At 42.7% G+C, this 23,692-nt stretch overlaps 1 protein-coding gene across 1 annotated transcript in view; it reads right to left on the reverse strand.

The window, feature by feature from the left end:
- Positions 1-351: 351 nt before the first annotated feature.
- The window catches only part of ZYG11B (zyg-11 family member B, cell cycle regulator), a 92,647-nt gene continuing 69,306 nt past the window's right edge, over positions 352-23,692 (reverse strand). The window contains exon 14 of the mRNA XM_032303641.1: positions 352-564. Coding sequence (XP_032159532.1) covers positions 542-564 — 23 coding nt within the window. The 3' untranslated portion in view covers positions 352-541. The remainder of the gene's footprint in view (positions 565-23,692) is intronic.

Below are 23,692 nucleotides of genomic sequence, written 5' to 3' on the forward strand. Positions count from 1 at the left end.
GTTAACAGCTCATCCGAAGCTGCAAATTGACTGGAAGAGACTTTAAGATCAGAAAAGTCTGGCCTAAGGGTTCGTGCAAACTTGATCATAAAACCGTAGAATTTCAAGCACAGGTAACTTCAAACACAGAAAGATGTGGAAAATTTCCTAAAAGGCAATGATGAAGGAAGAGACCCTTCATGCCTCAGAAGTTAAAAATCACAAGACAAATTAGAGACTGTTCACATGGGCAGTACTGTACACCATCAAACCCAAACTGATCTTATGACTCTTGTCATAGAAACCCCTAAAACAGCACAGAGGATAAGATATTCCAAATGAACCTATCATGAAAAGGATTCCTGTGATTCAGTTATCCAACTACCTATGGCTATCAATTTAGTCTAGCCTGGGGCTGCTTTTTACAGGGAGGTGGTCTGCATGGCGCACAATGTGTTTTTTCTAAGCTGTCCAGAATGGCCACAGCGATCTGTTTGAACATGGGGATCAGTCTGTTCATGTTCTTTGATGTTGTATAAATGCTGCAATCCTCCTTCCTCAATCAGCATGCTGCAATACCTTGAGCTGAAAAAGAAAGAGCTTTTCTTACAACACTTAAAAATTATCCCACACACAAAAAGTTCTTTTTTCACTTAAATCTTAACTGTTTTGTTATAGACCACTAACATATGCTACAGCTTGATAAATACCTCTGTAGTGATGTTATGTCTACACTGCAAGTCCCCACACAATGATTCTCTCATATATATATATATAATATAGATATATCTATATAGAATGGTCTCATATATAGATTATATATATTTCTTAAAAAATCTTATAAAATCTTTATTTTTTTTAAAGATTTTATTTATTTATTGGACAGACAGAGATCACAAGTAAGCAAAGAGGCATGCAGAGAGAAAGGGAGGGAAGCAGGCTCCCTGACGAGCAGAGAGCCCAATGCAGGGCTTGATCCCAGGACCCTGAGCCGAAGGCAGAGGCTTTTTTTTTTTTTTTAAAGAATTTTTTATTTATTTGACAGAGAGAGATCACAAGTAGGCAGAGAGGCAGGCAGAGAGAGAGGAAGGGAAGCAGGCCCCTGCTGAGCAGAGAGCCCGATATGGGACTCGATCCCAGGACCCTGAGATCATGACCCGAGCTGAAGGCAGCGGCTTAACCCACTGAGCCACCCAGGCGCCCCCGAAGGCAGAGGCTTTAACCCACTGAGTCACCCAGGCACCCCAGATCGTATAAAATCTTAAAAACATTTTTTATCAAATAATAAAATCTTTTTTTTTTAAGATTTTATTTATTTGACAGACAAAGATCACAAGTAGGCAGAGAAGCAGGCAGAGAGAGAGGAGGAAGCAGGCTCCCTGCTGAGCAGCGAGCCAGATGAGGGGCTTGATCCCAGGACCCTGGGATCATGACCTGAACAGAAGGCAAAGGCTTTAACCCACTGAGCCACCCAGGCGCCCCTCAAATAATAAAATCTTAAAAAACATTTTTTAGGGGTGCCTGGGTAGCTCAATCATTGGGCATCTGCTTTTCGCTCAGGTCATGACTTCCAAGGTCCTGGGACCAAGTGTTAGATCAGGTTCCCTGCTAGGCCAGGAGCCTGGTTCTCCCTCTCTTGCTCCCCCTGCTTGTGTTCCCTCTCTCTGTCAAATAAATAAAATCTTTAAAAAAAAGTTTTTTTAGTTTTAGTCATATTTATTAAAGTATAATTTATACACACAAAAATATACCCAAATTTAATTTATAATTTGATGGGTTTTGGCAAATGTATACACTTGTGTAACCACCATCATAATTAGAATATGAAGTATTATTTATTATTTATTTATTTTATTTTAAAGATTTTATTTATTTATTTGACAGACAGAGATCACAAGTAGACAGAGAGGCAGGCAGAGAGAGAGGAGGAAGCAGGCTCCCTGCTGAGCAGAGAGCCCGATGCAGGGCTCGATCCCAGGACCCTGGGATCATGACCTGAGCCGAAGGCAGAGGCTTTAACCCACTGAGCCACCCAGGCGCCCCAAGAATATGAAGTATTTTTTAAAAAGTCTCCTTGTGCACCACTGTAGTCATTCTCCTCTGTATCCTAACCCAGGCAAACACTCTTCTAATTTCTTTTTTTTTTTTTTTAAGATTTTATTTATATGACAGAGAGAGATATAGGGAGAGAGGGAATATAATCAGGGGAGTGAGAGAAGGAGAAGCAGGCTGCCTTTGACCAGGGAGCCCGATGCAGAGCTCGATCCCAGAATCCTGGGACCATGGCCTGAGCCGAAGGCAGACACTTAATGACTGAGCCACCCGGCTGCCCCACTTTTCTAATTTCATGATATAGACTACCCCTGGCTGCTCTAGAACTTCATGTAAATAAAATCATACAGTAGGTATTCTTTTGAGTCTGTCTACTTTTGCTGAACATGATGTTTCTGAGAGGGCATCCATATTGTTACACACATATGTATGTAGCAGTTTTAGGGTTTTTTAAAAAGTATTTAGGGTTTTTTAAAAAGTATTTCTAAGGGCACCTGGGTGGCTCAGTAGGTTAAGCCTCTGCCTCCGGCTCGGGTCATGATCTCAGGGTCCTGTGATGGAGCCCTGTGTTGGGCCCTCTGCTTAACCCTCTCTCTCTCTGCCTCCTTTCTGCTGTGATCTCTGTCTGTTAAATAAATAAATGAAATCTTTAAGAAAAAAAAATAGTATTTTTAAAAATTTCAGTATTAAGTACAAGTATTTTAAGTTAGCATTCCATTGCATTGAATATACTACGTATTTTTAACGTTATTGTGCTAATGGGCATCTGTTGGATTCTTTTCTCCCAGTGTTTTGTTACAATGACTAAAAATACTATAATCATTCCTGCAAAAGTTTTGAGGAAATACTTAGAAAGCCGGACAAATGCTAAACGTATGCTTAACTTTGTAAGAAATCACCAAACTGTTTCCAGAACTGGTTGTATAATTTTTCAGTCCCATCAGTAATGAATGAGAAAGCTGTTTCACATCCTTGCCAACACCTGTCATCATCCAAATTTTTGTTTATAGGCAGCCTTCTTAGTAGGTGTGAAGTAGTGTCTCATTGTGGTTTTAATTTCTTTCTTTTTTTTTTTTTTAAGATTTTATTCATTTATTTGACAGACAGGGATCACAAGTAGGCAGAGACACAGGCAGAGAGGAGGAAGCAGGCCCCCTGCTGAGCAGAGAGCCCGATGTGGGGCTCGATCCCAGGATCCTGAGACCATGACCTGAGCCGAAGGCAGAGGATTAACCCACTGAGCCACCCAGGCGCCCCAATAATAATCTTTTTTTTTTTTTTTTTTTAAGATTTTATTTATTTGTCAGAGAGAGAGGAGCAAGACTGAGCACAGGCAGACAGAGAGGCAGGCAGAGGCAGAGGGTGAAGCAGGCTCCCTGCCAAGCAAGGAGCCTGATGTGGGACTCGATCCCAGGACGCTGGGATCATGACCTGAGCTGAAGGCAGCTGCTTAGCCAACTGAGCCACCAGGCGTCCCTGTGGTTTTAATTTCTATTTCTCCATGACTAATGATGTTGAGCTTCTTTTCATTTGCTTTTTGGCCATTCGTATGCAGTCTTTGTAGAAAGACTATTTGGATCCTTTGCCTACTTTAAACTGGGTTTTTTATTGAGCTGTAAGAGCTCTTTATATGTTCTGAAAACATGCCCCTCATCAGATATATAATTTGCAAATCTATCCAACCATTCTGTAACTTGTCTTTTCACTTTCTTGGTGGTATCCTTTGAAGCACATAAGTTTTTTTTTTTTTTTTTTTGGACAGAGAGAGATCACAAGTAGGCAGAGAGGCAGGCAGAGAGAGAGAGAGGAGGAAGCAGGTTCCCTGCTGAGCAGAGAGCCCGATGTGGGACTCGATCCCAGGACCCTGAGATCATGACCTGAGCCGAAGGCAGCGGCTTAACCCACTGAGCCACCCAGGCGCCCTGAAGCACATAAGTTTTAAATGTTTTATTAAACCCAATTAAATTAGTCACTTATGCTTTTGGTTGTCCTAGGAAGCTATTGCTTTAATCTAAGGTTATGGTGATTTACGTCTATGTTCCCTCCTAAAAATTTTATATGCTTATATATATGTAGATGTGGTTCTTACATTTAGGTCTAGGCCTCATTTGGAGTTAATTTTATTTTGAGTTATTTTTATATATGGTATGTGGTAAGCAATCAAGTTGCGCTCACATGTGCCTATTCAGTTTTCCCAGCACCATTTGTTGAAAAAACAATTCCTTCCCCATTGAATTGTCTTGGCATCCTTGTGAAAATCAATTGACCATAAATACATGGATTTATTTCTGGACTTCCAATTCTACTGCACTGATATGTTTATCCTAATGCTGTTCAATACCTTTTATGGGTTATTTGCTTCATTAATCTTCTTGGTAAAGGGTCTATTCAACTCTTTTGCCCATTTTCTTTTTACTTGTTTTGTTTTTCTTATTATTAAGTTTTGAGAGTTCTTTTTTTTATTTTTTTAAGATTTTATTTATTTATTTGACAGACAGAGATCACAAGCAGGCAGAGAGGCAGAGAGAGAGGGAGGAGGAAGGAGGCTCCCTGCTGAGCAGAGAGCCAGCCGCGGGCCCAATCCCAGGACCCTGGGACCACGACCCGAGCTGAAGGCAAAGGCTTTAACCCACTGAGCCACCTGGGCGCCCCTGTTTTTTAAAGATTTTATTTATTTGAGAGAGAAAGAGAGAGCACACAAGTGGGGGTAGTGGCAGGCAGAGGGAGAAGGAGAAGCAAGCTTCCCGCAGAGCAAAGAGCCCAATGTGGGGCTCAATCCAGGACCCTGAGCCCAAGTCAGATCCTGACCCCAGGAGCATGACCTGAGCCGAAGTCAGATGCCTTAACTGACTGAGCCACCAGGCACCCCTAAGTTTTGAGAGTTATTTTTCTTTCTTTTTTTTCTTTAAGGATTTTTTTTTTTAAAGATTTTATTTATTTATTTGACAGGCAGAGATCACAAGTAGGCAGAGAGGCAGGCACAGAGAGAGAGAGAGGGAAGCAGGCTCCCTGCTGAGCAGAGAGCCGGATGTGGGACTCGATCCCAGGACCCTGAGATCATGACCTGAGCCGAAGGCAGCAGCACCCAGGCACCCTAAGGATTTTTTTTTTTTTTTTTTTGAAAGAGAGAGAGAGAGCACAAGTAGGCAAAGAGGCAGGCAGGGAGAGAGGGGGAAGCAAGCTCCCTGCTGAGCAGAGAGCCCGATGCGGGGCTCCATCCCAGGACCCTGAGATCATGACCTGAGCCGAGGGCAGAGGCTTAACCCACTGAGCCACCCAGGCATCCTTAAGGATTTTTATTTATTTATTTCTTTGACAGAGAGAGACAGAGAGAGGTCAAGCAGGGGGAGTGGAAGAGGAAGAAGCAAGCTCCCCATCTGCTTCTGGATCCCAGGGCCCTGGGATCATAGCCTGAGCTGAAGGCAGATGCTTCACTGACTGGGCTACTCAGGCTCCCTGAAAGTTCTTGGTTTCTTTTTGAGATTTTACTTATTTATTTTGTTTTATTTTATTTTTTTAAAAAGATTTTATTATTTATTTATTTATATATTTGACACAGAGAGAGAGAGAGAGAGATATCACAAGTAGGCAGAGAGGCAGGCAGAGAGAGAGAAAGGGAAGCAGGCTCCCTGCTGAGCAGAGAGCCCAATGTGGGGCTCGATCCCAGGACCCTGGGATCATGACCTGAGCCGAAGGCAAAGGCTTTAACCCACTGAGTCACCCCAGCGCCCTTTACTTATTTATTTTAAAGATTTTATTTATGTATTTATGTGTCAGAGAGAGAGATCGAGAGAGTGAGCACACACAAACAGGAGTGGCAGGCAGAGGCGGAGAGAGAAGCAGGCTCCCTGAAGAGCAAGGAGCCAGGTGCGGGACTTGATCCCAGGACCCCAGGAACATGGCCTGAGCCAAAGGCAATGGCTTAACTGACTGAGTCACCCAGGTGTCCTGAGATTTTATTTATTTGAGAGAGCGTGAGACAGTACAAGTGGGGTGAAGGGCAGAGGGAGAAACAAACTCCCTGCTGAGCAGGAAGCCCGATGTGGGCTCCATCCTGGGACTCCAGGATCATAACTGAGCCAAAGGCAGACACTTAACCAATTGAGCCACCCAGGATCCCCGAGAGTTCTTTGTAAAAATTTTGAGGGGTGTCTGGGTGGCTCAGTGGGTTAAAGCCTCTGCCTTCAGCTCCGGTCATGATCCCAGAGTTCTGGGATCGAGCCCCACATCGGGCTCTCTGCTCAGCAGGAAGCCTGCTTCCTCCTCTCTCCCTGCCTGCCTCTCTGCCTACTTGTGATCTCTGTCAAATAAATAAACAAAATCTTTAAAAAAATAAAAATAAAAAATAAAAATTTGAATACAAGCACTTTATCAGACATGTGATTTGTAAATATTTTGATCCAGTATGTGTACTGGCTTTTTATTTTCTCTAACAGTATCTTTCAAAGAACAGAAGCCCTTAAGTTTGATCAATGTGCAATTTAGCAATTTTTTCCTTTTGTAGATCATGCTTTTGTGCATTGTTAAGAAATATGTGGGGCACTTGGTTGGCTCAGCTAGGAGAGCATGCAGCTCTTGAAATCGGAGTTGTAAAGTTCGAGTCCATGTTGGATGTAGAGATTAACTCTCTTTCTCTCAAATAAATGAAGTCTTTAAATAAGATCTTTAAAAAAATTTGCCTAACACAAGATCACGATGATTTTCTCCTGTTTTCTTCTAGAACTATTAATTGATTTTTGGTTTATATGTAGGCCTCTGATCAATTACAAACTAATTTTGGGGGGTGCTCGGCTGGTTCAATTGGAAGAGCATATAACTCTTGATCATGGGGTCATGAGTTCAAGTCCCATGTTGGGTGTAGAGATCACAATCAACCAATCAATAAGTAAATAAGGGTTAATTTTTATATGTTGTCCAAGGCAAGAAAAAGGTCACTTTTTTTAAGTAGACTTTTTTCTTTTTTTCCAGTTAATTTTTTTAGTAATCTGCATACCCAATGTGGAGCTTGGACTCACGACTCCAAGATCAAGAGTTGGTCTTTGGACTGAGCCACCAGGCACCTTGCACTTTTTTTTTGCATATAGAGATCCAAATGTTGTGGCACCATTTGTTCAAAGATTACCATTTCTTTATTGCATTTGTTTTGAACTTATGTCAAAAATTAATCAGCCATGGGGCGCATGGGTGGTTCAGTGGGTTAAAGCCTCTGCCTTTGGCTCAGGTCATGGTGCCAAGGTCCTGGGATCAAGCCTCGCATCCGGCTCTCTGCTCAGTGGGGAGCCTTCTTCCCCCTCTCTCTGCCTGCCTCTCTGCGTACTTGTGATCTCTGTCAAATAAATAAACAAAATCTTAAAAAAAAAATTAGTCAACCATATATGTACAGGTCTATTTTTGTATTTTTCTATCCTGCTCTATTGAACCACATTTGTCTATTTCTATGCCTGGATTTGTAACTGAAGTCTAAAGTGACAGTAGTCTTGAGGAACTGGCCCTTAACCTAGGGGATCTCCAGGTAAATAATGTCAGAATTGAATTCAATTTGTAGAACACTCAATCAGTGTCTGCTAAGAACTGGTGTGTGGAAAAACAGATTAGAATTGGTGTTGAAAGTGGAATTTGTTATAATGGCCCCTGCTCATAAAAACATGTAATTTTGGGGCACCTGGGTGGCTCAGTGGGTTAAGCCTCTGCCTTTGGCTCAGGTCAAGGATCTCAGGGTCCTGGGATCGAGCCCCGCATGGGGCTCTCTGCTCAGTGGGGAGCCTTCTCTCACCCCCCGGTCTGCCTCTCTATCTACTTGTGATCTCTCTCTCTCCCTGTCAAATAAATAAAAATCTTTGAGAAAACAAAAAAGCGTGTGTAGTTTGGGAAGAGAAAAGATGAAAGATGGGATGAAAACCCTCTGATTCCCAGGTGGCCAGGTATTCACCACGGTATGGAGTAGTAGCTGTGTGTTGTAATCGGTTACTAAAGGTAACAGTTGCAAAGGGAATTTAGAAATGGATCTAAACCTGACCAGCACTTGCTTGTGGCAGTGGTTAAGCCAAATTATCAAGATAAAGATTGACAAAAGGGCCAGGGTTCCTTGGCATGACCCACCAGTGGGGACGCAAGTCTTTTAGATAATAAAGCCGGGTAAATTGTTACAAAACCTACAGGTGAAGCCCTATAATTAGATTGAGAGAAAATAAAATGTAAGGGTTGACGGAATTATGAAAGTTGGAATGTTTTAAACAGGTTTTATGTAAAGAAGTTGTGTTTCCTTTACCTGAATGTTTTATGGGAATGAGTCTGGCTGGGGCACACTTCACCTACCTAGGTATAAAATCAAAATTTGTGGATGAAGTCCTAATGGAGGTTACGGTTAAGAACAGAGGCATTAAAAAAGGGGGGGGGTAAACATTGATGGAATTAAACTAAAAGTCTGTAGGAGAACTGGTATGATTAAATAGGCTTTATGTAAAGTTGTTGCATTTCTTTTACCTGATTGTATTATAAGGATGGACAGTTTATTTGTATAGGGAATGTTTCTCCTACCTAACGCTGTAAGACAGAAAGCACCCAAATCTACCCTCAGGCAATGTTAATTAGACATGTTACATAGGTACCAGAAGATTAAGAAATTTCTCTGTGCCCTACATGAAGGACAGACTGGGGGTTCTGGCAAAAGCCTGTAAGTGCCTCCCAGAGATGACTATTGGGACCCTGGACTAGAGAACTTCCATTTGAGGGGCAATTACTACTGTGCTATTTGATATTATCTGAAACTACCCTTATGACTGAAAAACAAAAAATGATCTTAAGACCTGAAATATGCCTGGTGTTCTGGGCAATGTCAGAGAAATACTCTAATGGGGATGGCAGTGCTGGGAGAGTTCTACAGTAATATGGAAATGGTTTATATAGGATCATGCTACTTGGGGGAGGCAGGTGAGGATATGATCATGAGCAGGGAGCCTCTTTTTCCCCAGGACCAACTTTGAAAGTGCACAAAGAGTTGCCAGATTCTTTTATTTTTTTTTAACTGATTTTTTTTTTTTTAAGATTTTATTTATTTGACAGAGATCACAAGTAGGCAGAGAGGCAGGTAGAGAGAGAGAAAGGGAAGCAGGCTCCCTGCTGAGCAGAGAGCCCGATGTGGGGCTCGATCCCAGGACCCTGGGCAGAAGGCAGAGGCTTTAACCCACTGAGCCACCCAGGCGCCCGAGAGCTGCTAGATTCTATCATCATTTGGATAGTGCCCTATAGACAGCTTTCTACTAATCAACAAGAGCTACCCAGCTTGTGGACAGTAGTTTCAAGGTGAACAGACAATATCCTGCTTGAAAGGCCAGCACTGACTGAAAAAAGGTAAAAACAAATCAGCTCTGTGGGCTGAACTGCATGGTGCTTTCCCAACAGTGATTAAAAAACTGAAAAAAGTGGGGGGTGCTTGGGTGGCTCAGTCAGTTAAGTGGCTGCCTTTCAACTCAGGTCATGGTCCAGGATCTTGGAATCGAGCCCCGCATCAGGCTCCCTGCTCAGCAGAGAGCCTGCTTCTCCCTCTCCTTGCTGCTCTGCCTACTTGTGCTATTTCTCTGTCAAACAACTAAATAAAATATTTTTAAAAGAAATAAATAAAAAATTGAAAAATAATAAAAAGCCTGTTTGGGTTTAACTGACTCAAGGGCAGTGGCCAATAGCCCTGGCCATATGGTTGGGCACAGGACCATTAAAGGGATGCTCATATTGGGACATGGCTATATGGAAATCACTGTGGGAATCTAAGAAGTATATTAAAATAGGACATTTCCATGCCCATCAGAAGAACTCTCTTCCAGGTTCAGAAGATAATTGAGATAGACAAGCAGATATTCCTGTGAACTTGTTCGGGGTGGCCATGTGGGTCCATGAAGTAAGTGGGTATGGTGGTACGACAGCAATGCAGTTATGGGCTGAATCTAGAAATATTCCCCTTGGCAATCTTGAGGTACACATGCCAGTGAGAATGAAAGATCAAAAGAAACCCCCCTGGCGAGAAGTGCATTTTTATCCTGTTAACCAGCTAGTTTCACTTCTGTACGACGCTTGCTTTTTCGTGAGCGCGGGCTAACCGGCCAGTTCTGCCTTCTGTAAGATTGCTTTGTCTGCTTTCGCACGGAACCTTTGTCTGCTTTCTCGCGCGGACCCCTGCTTTCGCCGGCGGGTCCCCTGACCCAATCCACTGACGCCAAGTATACCTGTTCAAACTGTCAACCAATCAGCTCAGCCCGACCCGAAACTTGTTCGTATCTGTCTATAAAAATCCTGCACCCACCCAGCTCCGGACCTCTTGGCGTTATCAGCAACGAGCCGCGCAGAGGTCCAGGTTCGAACCTGCAATAAACGACCCTTGCTGCTTGGCTTTGACTCACGTCTCTGGTGGTCTTTTAAGGTGGGAGTAATACTCAGTTGGTATTTCAAGAACTGTTCTATCTGCCAGCAAAATAGAGACTGCAGTTGGCTACGTGGTAAAGTGGGGAGAAGGCCCTGATCATAGCTGGCAAGTCAGAACAATGCTCATAGCCCTGGGGAGGCAGGGAGCTATAAATGGATCTTGACAGAAACTGACGTTGACCCTGGACTGGGCTTTGCTCAGTCAGTGATAGACGTTAACACTTAGAATGCTATAAAGGAACCAAAACATAAGATATTTCTCCAATATGGACAGCCAACTGCCATTTCTTCAGATCAAGGAACATACTTTACAGTGTATAATGCTGATGGAGTTAAGACACACTGCCCCAAAATACATGCTCTTGGCATATTGACTACCTTAAGCTAAAATAGTTTGAGGGGGCGCCTGGGTGGCTCAGTGGGTTAAAGCCTCTGCCTTCAGCTCAGGTCATGATCCCAGGGTCCTGGGATCGAGCCCTGCATCAGGCTCTCTGCTCAGTGGGGAGCCTGTTTCCCCTTCTCTCTCTCTCTGCCTGCCTCTCTGCCTACTTGTGATCTCTGTCGAATAAATAAATAAAATCTTAAAAATAAATAAATAAATAAAATAGTTTGAGAAAACAGCAGAAGCAGGAAGGTCAGTCTGACTTCCCCCCATCATCCTTCTTCCTTGAAACAGATCAAAAAACTCCCATGTGAGAAGTACCCTCCCTAGGTGCCTGGGTGGTGCATTTGGTTGAGTGTCGACTTCTTGGTTTCAGCTCAAGTTGTGATCTCAGGGTCGTGGGATTGAGCCCCAAGCTGTGCACTGCATGGAGTTTGCTTGTGATTCTTTCTCCCTCTCCCTCTGCCCCCTGCTTGTGCTCTCTAACTTTCTTTAAAATAAATAAATAAATAAATCTTAAAACAAGAAAAAGAAAAAGTATCCTTTCTGTACTAGGAAGAAGGAAGATATTCTTATCTTCAGAGACTATGAATCTGGGAGCTGGGGAATCTGTATAAACCTTATTTAACTAACCCTTCTTCTTCTAGTCACTCTTCACCATTCACTACCACTAGCCCAAACATCTATGTCCTGTCAATTTTTCAAAAATGTCTTTCTTTATCTAAAAGGTATAAAATCTTCCTGTTCTGGTCACTTAAGGGCTTCATTCTTTTTTGAAGATTCCCACATATAATTAAAGTTTTAATGAAGTTGGGGTGCCTGGGTAGCTCAGTCAGTTAAGCATCTGCCATTGGCTGGAGGTCGTGACCCGAGGGTCGTGAGATCAAGCCCTGTGTGGGACTCCCTCCTCAGTGGGGAGTCTGCTTCTCCCTCTGCCCCTTCCCCTCATGTGCTCTCTGTCTCTTTCTCTCAAATAAATAAATAAAATCTAAAATAAGAATAATAATAAAGTTTTAATAAAATGTGTATGCTAGGGGCACCTGGGTGGCTCAGTGGGTTAAGCCTCTGCCTTCGGCTCAGGTCATGGTCTCAGGGTCCTGCGGTTGAGCGGGGAGCCTGCTTCCCCCTCTCTCTCTGCCTACTTGTGATCTCAATCTCTCTGTTAAATAAATAAATAAAATATTAAAAAAAAAAAAGTATATGCTAGGGGCACCTGGGTGGCTCAGTCAGTTGAGCACCCCACTCTTTTTTTTTTTTTTTAAAGATTTTATTTATTTATTTGACAGACAGAGATCACAAGCAGGTAGAGAGGCAGGCAGAGAGAGAGAGAGGAGGAAGCAGGCTCCCTGCTGAGCAGAGAGCCCGATGCGGGACTCGATCCCAGGACCCTGAGATCATGACCCGAGCCGAAGGCAGAGGCTTAACCCTCTGAGCCACCCAGGCACCCCAAGCACCCCACTCTTGATTTCAGCTCAGGTCATGGTCTCAGGGTCCTGGGATCTAGCCCCACCTGGGTGCCGCAATCAGTGGGGAGTCTGCTTAAGCTTCTTTCTCTTCCTCTGCCCCTCCTCCTGCTGACACACTCTCTAAAATAAGTAATCTTAAAACATTTTTTAAATGTGTATGGTTTTCTTTGTAAATCTGTTTTTGTCAGTTTAATTTTCAGACCCATGTGCTCCCTTGAGGTAGCCACCTGGGTCCACAGAATGCGTGGATCTGGGGTACTGCAGCATTGCAGAGACAGGCTGAATCTAGAGAGATTCTTTTTGTAACTCTGAGGCACAAATTGCCAGAGAGTTGAGTAAACTTTTTCCTCCCTTCCAAGGTCCAGCAATTGGCAGAGAGAGAGATCTTCCTCAGGGTAACAGTTTCCATTTCAAAGGATTAGATTGGGCAATTCATATACTGGTTATTTTAAAAAGTAGGGTAGAGGTGAGATACAGGCCTGAGGAGCTGGATTTCATGCCCTTTTTTTTTTTTTTGAAGAGTTTATGTATTTGACAGACAGAGATCATAAGTAGGCAGAGAGGCAGGCAGAGAGAGAGAGGGGGAAGCAGACTCCCTGCTTAGCAGAGAGCCCAATGCGGGGCTCGATCCCAGGACCCCAAGACCATGACCTGAGCCAAAAACAGAGGCTCTAAACCGCTGAGCCACCGAGGCACCCCGGATTTCATGTCTTTGTGAGAGTATGTTCATGTCCAAAATGAGTGGGGCTAAAGGAGTGTCCCCAGGAGATATTCTTCTGTTTTTCTCATAGAGCTAGAGAAGAGGCAGTAGGAAAGGATGCTGTGATGACTATGTAATTCTTGCCAAGGGAGGATACTGTTAAAATGACTATATACATTTCTCCTTCTCCTTCTTCCCATTTCCCATACTACTTAAACTTTAAAAAAATTCCCAACCTGACACAGTGGTCACAGGACCAGGGCTGCAATTCCAAATGGTGAAAGCAGGAATGATTTTTTTTTTTTTTTAAAGATTTTATTTATTTGAGGGGTGCCTGGGCGGCTCAGTGGGTTAAAGCCTCTGCCTTCGGCTCAGGTCATGATCCCAGGGTCCTGGGATCGAGCCCCGCATCGGGCTCTCTGCTCCGTTGGGAGCCTGCTTCCTCCTCTCTCTGTCTGCCTGCCTCTCCGCCTACTTGTGATCTCTGTCTGTTAAATAAATAAAATCTTAAAAAAAAAAATTAAAAAGATTTTATTTATTTGAGAGAGAGAGAGTGAGAGAGCAGGAGAGGGGAGGTCAGAGGTAGAAGGAGACTCCCCATGGAGTTGGGAGCTGGATATGGGACTCTATCCCAAGACTCTGGGATCATGACCTGAGCTGAATAAGGCAGTCGCTTAACCAACTGAGCCACCCAGGCACCCAGCAGGGATAATTCTTAAGCAAGAAACTGTAACTATGTTGTAAAATGTTTTTGTCAGAATTCCCCAGGGCATAATGCGGATGGGCTGTGCCTTCATTCCACCTGATAGAACTGGGATTAACAGTGAATGCAGTTATACTGCCTGGAGGTAAAACAGCCCACAAGTTCTGTGACTTACCTACCCTTACCTCTCTGAATGAGAGCTGACTGAGTGGGAGTCTTACTGCCTGCAAGCTAGACCAACACAGAAGTCAGAACTTACATCCCTTCTGAAGATGGAAAAGTTTGGGTATAAATGAAAAGAAAGAGAAATAGTAGCTAAGGACTGAAATGAACAAATGGGTCATGTCATGAGAGAAATCCAATACAACACTACACTTTGAAAGAAGCTCAGAGCCAACAGATAACTCTTGGCTAAATTTTACCAGCTTCCTGATAACAAATATATGCCTTCACCTTAAGATTACTTCTGCCTTTGGAGTATCTAATATCTAATGGAAGCATGCAAAGCTCAGTGGCCTTGCCCTGGCAGAAATTTTCATATGATGTATTAATGACTGAATGGGACTCTCATAATGTACTACTATCTGTTAACTGTTACGATCCTTTTGTTGTAAAGAATCTGTAAAGAATCAGACTGGGGTGGCCTGTGGTAGAATAAGAAATATATTCGGTCTTTGTCTCAGGTTCATGGCAGAGCTCCTCAAACCGTTGGAATTTCCCAACAGGAGTATCTTGTCATTACTGGGAGTCCCTTTTGAGTACATGCTAATAAGGTGACAGAGTCGAGTCCCTAGCCAGCTTCAGAATGGAGCTGGTCACCAGAAAGACCAAATGATTAGAAGGTTGGACCTTTCAGCCCCACTCTTGGATCCTAGTAAAGGTAAGTGGGGAGGGCACAGGTTAAGTTCTATAAAAACTTTTTAAAGATTTTATTTATTTATGTGACACAGAGAGAGATCACAAGTAGCCCGAGAGGCAGGCAGAGAGAGAGGGGTAAGGAGGCTCCCTGCTGAGCAGAGAGCCTGATGTGGGGCTTGATCCCAGGACCCTAAGATCATGACCTGAGCCGAAGGCAAGGCAGAGGCTTAACCCACTGAGTCACCCAGGCACCCCCTATAAAAACTCTTGAACAAGAAGATATGATGGGGCGCCTGGGTGGCTCAGTGGGTTAAGCCGCTGCCTTCAGCTCAGGTCATAATCTCAGGGTCCTGGGATCGAGTCCCACATCGGGCTCTCTGCTCGGCAGGGAGCCTGCTTCCTCCTCTCTCTGCCTGCCTCTCTGCCTACTTGTGATCTCTCTCTGTCAAATAAATAAATAAAATCTTTAAAAAAAAAAAGAAGATATGATGAACTTTCATGTTGGTGAATACATCCACACGCCTGGAGGATGGTACACCCCAGTTCTCTAGGGACAGAAGCTCCTGTACTCAGGACACATTTGGAACCCACCCTATGTACCTCTTAATCTGGCTATCCATCTATATCCTTTATGATAAACTGTTAAGTAACTGTTTCTCTGCATTGTGAACTGCTCTAGCAAATTAATCAAACAGAGGAGGGGGTTGTGCAAACCTCCAATTTTTATAACCAGTCAGAAGCACATGTAAAAACCTACACTTGGTCCTGGCGTCTGAAGTGGGGACAGCAGCCCTGTGGCACTGTGAGATATGATGCCATCTCCAGGTAAATATTGTCAGAAATGAATTAAATTTGTAAGTCACCTTTTCAGACTTGCTGATAATTAGAGAACTGCTTGGTAAGATGTGGAAAACACACATCTTAGAGCCACAAAACACTGTCTTGGTTACTGTAGTTTACAGTATACCTTGAAGTCAGGCAGTGTAAGTCCTCCAATTTTGTTCATTTTCCTAAGTTTTTGTTCTGTTTTGTTTTGAGAGAGCAAGTAAGTGAGCAGGGGAAGGGTGGGGAGAAAGAGAATCTTTTTTTTTTTTTTAAACAGATAAAGGAGGCTAAATTTTATTTCCAGTTTGCAAGAAAAAGAAGTTGCATACATAAGCTGCAGTACAAAGGATTTGGCTTCAACATAATGAAGGTCTCTTCCTCTCTCTTTTTCTTTCTTTTTTGACATACAGGAATAATACTGGTTTAACAAAGATGAGAAAACATTTTCATGAGAGAGAGAATCTTTTTTTTTTAAAGATTGTATTTATTTATTTGACAGAGAGAGAGTAGTCAGAGAGGCAGGAGGAGAGAGATGGGGAAGCAGGCTCCCTGCTGAGCAGAGAGCCGGATATGGGCTCCATCCCAGGACCTGAGCCGAAGGCAGAGGCTTTAACCCACTGAGCCACCCAGGCAACCCTCTTTCTTTCTTTCTTTTTAAATAAAGATTTTATTTTTTTATTTGACAGAGAGAGAGATCACAAGTAGGCAAAGAGGCGGGGGGTAGGGGGGGAGCAGGCTCCCTGCTGAGCAAAGAGCCTGATGTCGGGCTCGATCCCAGGACCCTGAGATCATGGCTTGAGCTGAAGGCAGAGGCTTAACCCATTGAGCTTCCCAGGTGCCCCACTTCTGGGTCTATTTCAATCGTCTATTTTTTTTCCTCATTATGGGTAATTTTTTTTCCTACTTCTCCCCTCATCTAGTTGTAAAGGCCTATTTAGCCAGGGCGGCCCCACCCTGGTTGAACAGCAATTTTGTTGTTTATGCAGTAAAGCTTAAATTGACCCTGCCCGCCCAGGGGAACTTACTTAAAAGCAAGTCCGGGAAACCAGTCCCAGGTAACAAAGCCCAAATACAAGGGTGGGTCAGGTCAGGTGGAGATAATGGCCCAAATGCCCGGGATGAGTCGGGTCAGGTGGAGACATCCAATCAGTAAAGCGCACACACTGTATCCCTAGCTACCAAGGAGTGTGGGCGCTGCCTTTTGGGTGCCAATTCTGACTAAGGTGATAGGCTAGTTCAAATAGCTACTATGGGGTGAACTGTAATTCAATTGGCCACCCGTGTGTGATCTAGCATGACTGTGCAGCTTTCTCTGTGTGTTACAATCTCATTCGCCACCTGTGTGTGGCCAGGCCCAACCACATGGCCTTTGCTCTATAAAAGTTGGTCTGTGAGGCAGGGAGGGGTCACCCTCTGTAAGGGGCAGCCCCGACGGGTCTGTTTGACTGTCGGTTTGATTCTTTTTTTTTTAAAGATTTTATTTATTTATTTGACAGAGATCACAAGTAGGCAGAGAGGCAGGCAGAGAGAGTGAGAGGGAAGCAGGCTGCCTGCTGAGCAGAGAGCCCGATGCGGGACTCAATCCCAGGACCCTGAGATCATGACCTGAGCCAAAGGCAGCGGCTTAACCCACTGAGCCACCCAGGCGCCCCGGTCAGTTTGATTCTTTTTTTTTTTTTTAAATATTTATTTATTTATTTGACAGACAGAGATCACAAGTAGGCAGAGAGGCGGACAGAGAGAGAGGAGGAAGCAGGCTCCCTGCTGAGCAGAGAGCCCGATGCGGGGCTCGATCCGAGAACCCTGAGACCATGACCTGAGGCGAAGGCAGAGGCTTAACCCACTGAGCCACCCAGGCGCCCCGTCAGTTTGATTCTTGATGCTTGGCGTGAAATAAAGCTTTGCTTGACCTTCACTTTGTATCAGTCTCGCTCCTTTGACCATGGACCCATTACTGGGGGACCTAACACTAGCAACTTTTAAAAAAAGATTCTTTATTTGAGAGAGAGAGACAGAGAAAGTATGTGTGCACATGAGCAGGGGAAGGGCAGAGGAAGAGGGAGAGAAAATCTCAGATCTATGTCCCGCTGAGCATGGAGCCTAACATGGGACTTGACACCCAGGCGCCCCCTCACCTAGCTCTTTTTATCAGATACCAAATATGTTGTTGAGTGTCTACAGATTTTGTTGTCTTTTAAAAAAGAGTACTTAGCTTTTCTCTAGCAGAAAGTTAGTTCCCCACAACTAAATGATCAACTAAATTTCGACAAAGCAGGAAAGAATACCCAAGGGAAAAAAGACAGTCTCTTCAACAAATGGTGTTGATGAGGGAACAGAAACAAGCTGAGGACAAAGCAGAACTGACACCCCACTACCCTCCACCCCTATGGGATACATGTGACATTCCTCATGCACTCAGGGCTGCCCTAAAGCTAAGGAAAGGAAAAACAAATAGTTAACTAATAGAGATCACTTCCCGCAAGACCTAAGTCTCCCTCAGTTTACAAATGTCTTAGCAATTTACAAGAACAAAGCATTTCTATCAATGGTCTAACTTCCAGAAGGAAATTCAATATAATTAAATGTCCTTATAATCTGCAGCCCATTGAGAGATACTTGAAGCAGACAAAGTGTAATGTTCCTCAAGGAAGCTCCCAACTATTTTACTGTTAATGACTTACTAGAGGGGTAAACTACCTTAACCTGACAAAGGCAAGTCCTCCAGTATCCTGTGAGTCTTCTTTAACATATGAAAGTTCTTTCTTGAAACCTCTTTTCCTTACCTCCCCCAACCCCATAGTATATAATCAGCCACCCCTCAGAACCCTGGGGCAGCAGCTCTTTCTGCCCACAGGTCCAGTCCCATGCTTTAATAAACCACCATTCTGCACCAAAGACGGCTCTAGCTTCTTTCTTGGTCAATGGCTCTGGACCTCATGGCACCAAACCTCACCTATATTCTAAAACCACATCAATGTTGGGAAAACTGGACTATTCCTTATACCATACAGAAAAATAAATTCAAAATGGATGAAAGACCTAACTGTGAAGCAGGAAACTATCAGAATCCTAGAGAAGAATACAAGCAACAACCTCTTTGACCTTGGCTGTAGCAACTTCTTACTAGATGTCACTGGAGGCAAGGGAAACAAAGGCAAAAATGAACTGGTGGGACTTAATCAAGGTAAAAGTTTCTGCAAAGTGAAGGAAAAAATCAAGAAAACTGAAAGGCAGCCTATGGACTGGGAAAAGATACTTACAAATGGCATATCTGATAAAGAGTTAGTATCCAGGGGTGCCTGGGTGACTAAGTCATTTAGAGTCTACCTCTGGCTTGGGTCATGATCCCAGGGTCCTGGGATGGAGCCCTGCTCCGGACTCCCTGCTCTGGGAGAAGCCTGCTTCTCCCTCTCCTACTCACCCTGCTTGTGTTCCCTCTCTCGTGGTGTCTCTGTCTGTCAAGTAAATCAATAAAAATTTTTAAAAAGATTTTTATTGATTTATTTGACAGAGAGAGACAATGAGAGAGGGAACACAAGCGGAGGAAATGGGAGAGGGAGAAGCAGGCTTCCCGCTAAGCAGGGAGCCCGATGGAGGGCTCCATCCCAGGACCCTGGGATCATGACCCGAGCCAAAGGCAGGCGCTTAATGACTGAGCCACCCAGGTGCCCCAATAAGTAAAATCTTAAAAAAAAAAAAAAAGAAAAAAGAAAAAAGAAAAAAGAGTTAATATCCAAAATCTATAAAGAACTTATCAAACTCAATACCCAAAAAACAAATAATCCAGTTAAGAAATAGGCAGAAGACATGAATAGGCATTAGGGAAATACAAATCAAAACCACGATGAGGTACCACCTCACATCTATCAGAATGGCTAAAATTAAACACACAGGAATTAAGAGATGTTGGCGAAAATATGGAGAAAGAGGAGCCCTCTTATGCTTTTGATGGGAACGTAAATTGGTGCAGCTACTCTTGAAACAGTATTGAGGTTCCTCAGAAAGTTAAAAATAGAACTACCCTATGACCAGCAATTGCACTATACTAGCTATTTACCCAAAGGATACAAAAATACATTTTAAATGGGTTTACATATATCCGGTCACGTTTGTAGCAGCATTATTAACAGTAGCCAAACTATGGAAAGAGCCCAGGTGTCCACTGACTAATGAATGGATAAAGAAGATGTGATATATACATACAATGGACTATCACTCAGCCATCAAAAGAATGAAATCTTGCCATTTGCAATGATGGGGATGGAGCTAGAATGTGTTACGCTAGGCAAACTAAGTCAGAGAAATACAAGTACTACCGGATTTCACTCATAAGTGGAATTTAGGAAACAAAACAGATGAATGCATGAAAGGGGGAAAAAAAAGGAAGAGAGAAAAGCACCCCATAAGAGATTCTTAAGGATAGAGAACAGGGGCGCCTGGATGGCTCAGTGGGTTAAGCCGCTGCCTTTGGCTCAGGTCATGATCTCAGGGTCCTGGGATCGAGCCCCACATCGGGCTCTCTGCTCAGCAGGGAGCCTGCTTCCCTCTCTCTCTCTCTGCCTGCCTCTCCATCTACTTGTGATTTCTCTCTGTCAAATAAATACATAAAATCTTAAAAAAAAAAAAAAAGATAGAGAACATACTGAGGGTTGATGGAGGGAGGTTAAGTGGGGGTTGGTTGGGTTAAATGGGTAATGGGTATTAAGGAGGGTACTTGTGATGAGCATTGTTTGGGTTTATACGTGAGTGATGAATCACTAAATTCTACTCCTAAAACCAGTATTACACTATATGTTAACTAACAAGAATTTAAATAAAAAATTGGGGAAAAATAAGTTAATTTATTTTCAGAGCAACTAACTTAACCATTTCAAGACTTGTTTTTAAGCTTTGTTAGGATTGCCCTAGAGAAGTCTTTATTTCAGGGCTCATTTAATCTTTTCTAGCACCTGTACTGAATGCCCCAGGTATTAAGTTCTTTCTACTGTTTGGAACTCTAGTATTTCCAAACCCTGTGTGAGGTCCAAGTGTTATTCGGTTAATAGATCCTTGGTATTCTTTCTCAAGCCCAAAGGAGTCTCACCCTAGGCATTTACCACTCACTAATTAGCAAAAGACTCAAGATATCCTTAGAAAGATTTCTGAAGTCCCTTCTAGATTTAGCAGTCACCTATGCATTATTCTGCCTCATAAATCCCATAAATTTTGTCTCATATCTCAATCTCTTTTTTTTAAAGATTTCACTATTTGACAGAGAGAGAGAGAAAGCACAAGTGGGGTGGGGGGCAGCAGAGGGAGAGGGAAGAGTAGGCTCCCCCTGAGTAAAGAACCTGATGTAAGGCTCCATCCCAGGACTCTAGGATCATGACCTAAACTGAAGGCAGCCACTTAACCAACTGAGGCCCCCGGGTATCCCTCCAATACCTCAATCTTACCAAACTCTTGATTTTTGTCTCCTCAGTTCAATAAAATTGCTGTGCTGTACTTGGTTCTCTTTCAGGGATGGGGATCTTTGCTGCCTTCTCCCTAATGTCTATAAAGATTTGTTTCAAATCTTCCCCACCCTGCATTTTCTATTATTAATGGCTAGAAGGCTAGTCTGGTATAAGTTATTATGTCATGGCCCCCAGAGTATGTTTCTGCTTATATAATTTTCTATCATGTCTTCTTCACTTACAATAACATGCAAATATACTTTTCTTTTTTTTTGGTATTTCAACATTATTTAATGTTTGTCTATTGCTGGACCTCTAGGTTAGAGTTATTTGCTATTATAAATAATGGTGTGATTAATATCTCTCGCTCAAACAAGTGTTTGTAATTTTAAAATTAAAAAGTAGGGGCACCTGGGTGGCTCAGTGGGGTAAGATAAGCCTCTGCCTTTGGCTCAGGTCACAGTCTCGGGGTCCTGGGATCGAGCCCCGCGTTGGGCTGTCTGCTCAGGGGGGAGCCTGCTTCCCCCTCTCTCTGCCTGCCTCTCTGCCTACTTGTGATTTCTCTGTCAAATAAATAAATAAAATCTTAAAGAAATTAAAAGGTACTTAAACATTCATCAATAGGAAAGTGACTATATAAATTACTGCTAAGTTCATTTATTATTAAGTATAGAGGCATATGTTAAGGGTTGAGCTATGACCCCCCAAAAGATAGGTTAAAGTCCTAATCCTCAGTACTTCAGAATGTGATCTTATTTGGGAACAAAGTTGTTCGTAATGTAGTTAAGATGAACTTACTAGGGTGGACCTTAATCCAGTATGACTGGTATTCTCTGATGAAAAGGAGAGATGTGGACACAGAAATGGATACACACAGAAAACAGTGTGAAGACACATAAGGAGAAGATGATCATCTGACAGGAGTGATGCATCTATAAGCCAATGACTGCCACGGATTGGCAGCACATACCTGTAGCAAGAAGCAAGGCCAGTTCTCCCCTAGAACTGTCAAAGAAAAGACAGCCCCAATGACACCTTGATTTTAGACTTCTAGTCTCCAGAATTGAAAGAAAAACATTCCTGTTTTTTTTTTAAAAAAGATTTTATTTATTTTATTTGAGAGAGAGCAAGAAAGAGCACACACAAGAAGAGGGAGTGGGAGAAGGAGAAGCGGACTCCCTGTTGAGCAGGGAGCCTGATGTGGGGCTCGATCCCAAGACCCTGCCTGGGATCAGGACCTGAGCTGAGGGCAGACAGTTAACCAACTGAACCACCCAGGCGCCCCAAACCTTCCTGTTGTTTTAAGACACCCACATATGGAACTTTGTTATTAGTACTAGGAAACTAACATGTCATACGATAAAGGTTATGCGATTATTAAAAATCATGTTGTTAAACTTTCTAAAATATGGGAAAATGCTCATTATAATATGTGAAATAGGTACCATTATTATTCCCATTTAACAAACATGGAAACTGAGATCCTAGGCTTAATAAACTGCTCAAGCTGGCATACACAGTAAGTGCTATAACATAATTTGAAATCCAGGTAGATTCCTGTGTGCCCTTAACTACCAAGCCATACTACCTCTTAATTATTAAAAGCTGTAAGCAGCATTAGAACTTTTAATGCAAACTGAGAAGCAAATTCCATTTAAATAAAGTAAGCCTGGGAAGCAAGAATGCAGAAATCTGAATTACCCAAGTTGGAGATAAAATACTTCAACATTCCCCAATTATAGTGCATTTTATTTATTGTCTTTTTTTTTTTTTAAAGTAATCTTTATACCCATTATGGGGCTCTCAATCCCCAGATCAAGAGTCTCATGCTCTACTGATTGAGCCAGCCGGGTGTCCCTCCAGTCCATTTTATTTCATTTTTTATTTTATTCTAGATTTTATTTTTAAGTAATCTCTATACCCAGTGTGGGGCTTGACCTTACAACCCCAAGATTAAGAGTTGCGTGTTCTACTGACTAAGACAGCCAGGCATCCCCCCTACAGTGGATTTTACAATAAAATTTTCAGGGTGGTTACTCCACAGAATAAACCTAAATGAACACCTACACCTAAAAGTAATCATTAAAAAAGAAAAAAACACATATGAATATATACTATTCCTTGTTATGTTTTGTTTTCTCTCACAAAACTGTAAAAAGCCCATTCCTTGAGTAATGAAGAAAGAAACCTAGAGATTAGAAGCTAGATATAACATGGGGGTAGGCTGTTAAGAAACTAGGGAGTTCTCAGAACCTGTAGGGATAATAAAAGGAGGAAATTTTTAGATCAGAGTTAGATTGTTCGTTTGTTTGTTTTTTAAATTTTTTAAATTTTTTTTAAAAGATTTTTATTTATTTGTTTATTTGACAGACAGAGATAACAAGCAGGCAGAGAGGCAGGCAGAGGGAGAGGGGGAGGCAAGCTCCCTGCTGAGCAGAGAGCCAGATGCGAGGCTCGATCCCAGGACCCTGGGATCATGAACTGAGCTGAAGGCAGAGGCTTTAACCACCTGAGCCACCCAGGCGAGAGGCAGATTATGTTTATGAATAAACTGGGAATTTGGTAGGAAAGGTCAGAAAAGCTTCCAGGTAGAAGTTTAGTTGGATACAAAGCAGTTTTGTCTGTCACATCCCATTCCCTAAACCCTCCTCCTCTGTATATCCAACATAAGACACCTTTTTGCAGTATGCACTGAATTTTCATCAAAGAATAAGAAAGTATCTAATAAAATATTATTGCTATTTCCTACAAGACGCTCATGTTTCTTATATGAGGCCATTTATAATATCACCCCTATTGAGATCCTATAAAAGAAATTTAATTCGTAGTTAATTGCTCAGAAAAGCTTTAGATTCCCATGAGGATATGGAATAGTTT

This window comes from Mustela erminea, chromosome 10, assembly GCF_009829155.1.
Source record: "Mustela erminea isolate mMusErm1 chromosome 10, mMusErm1.Pri, whole genome shotgun sequence".
In the NCBI taxonomy this organism is placed as follows: Eukaryota; Metazoa; Chordata; class Mammalia; order Carnivora; family Mustelidae; genus Mustela; species Mustela erminea.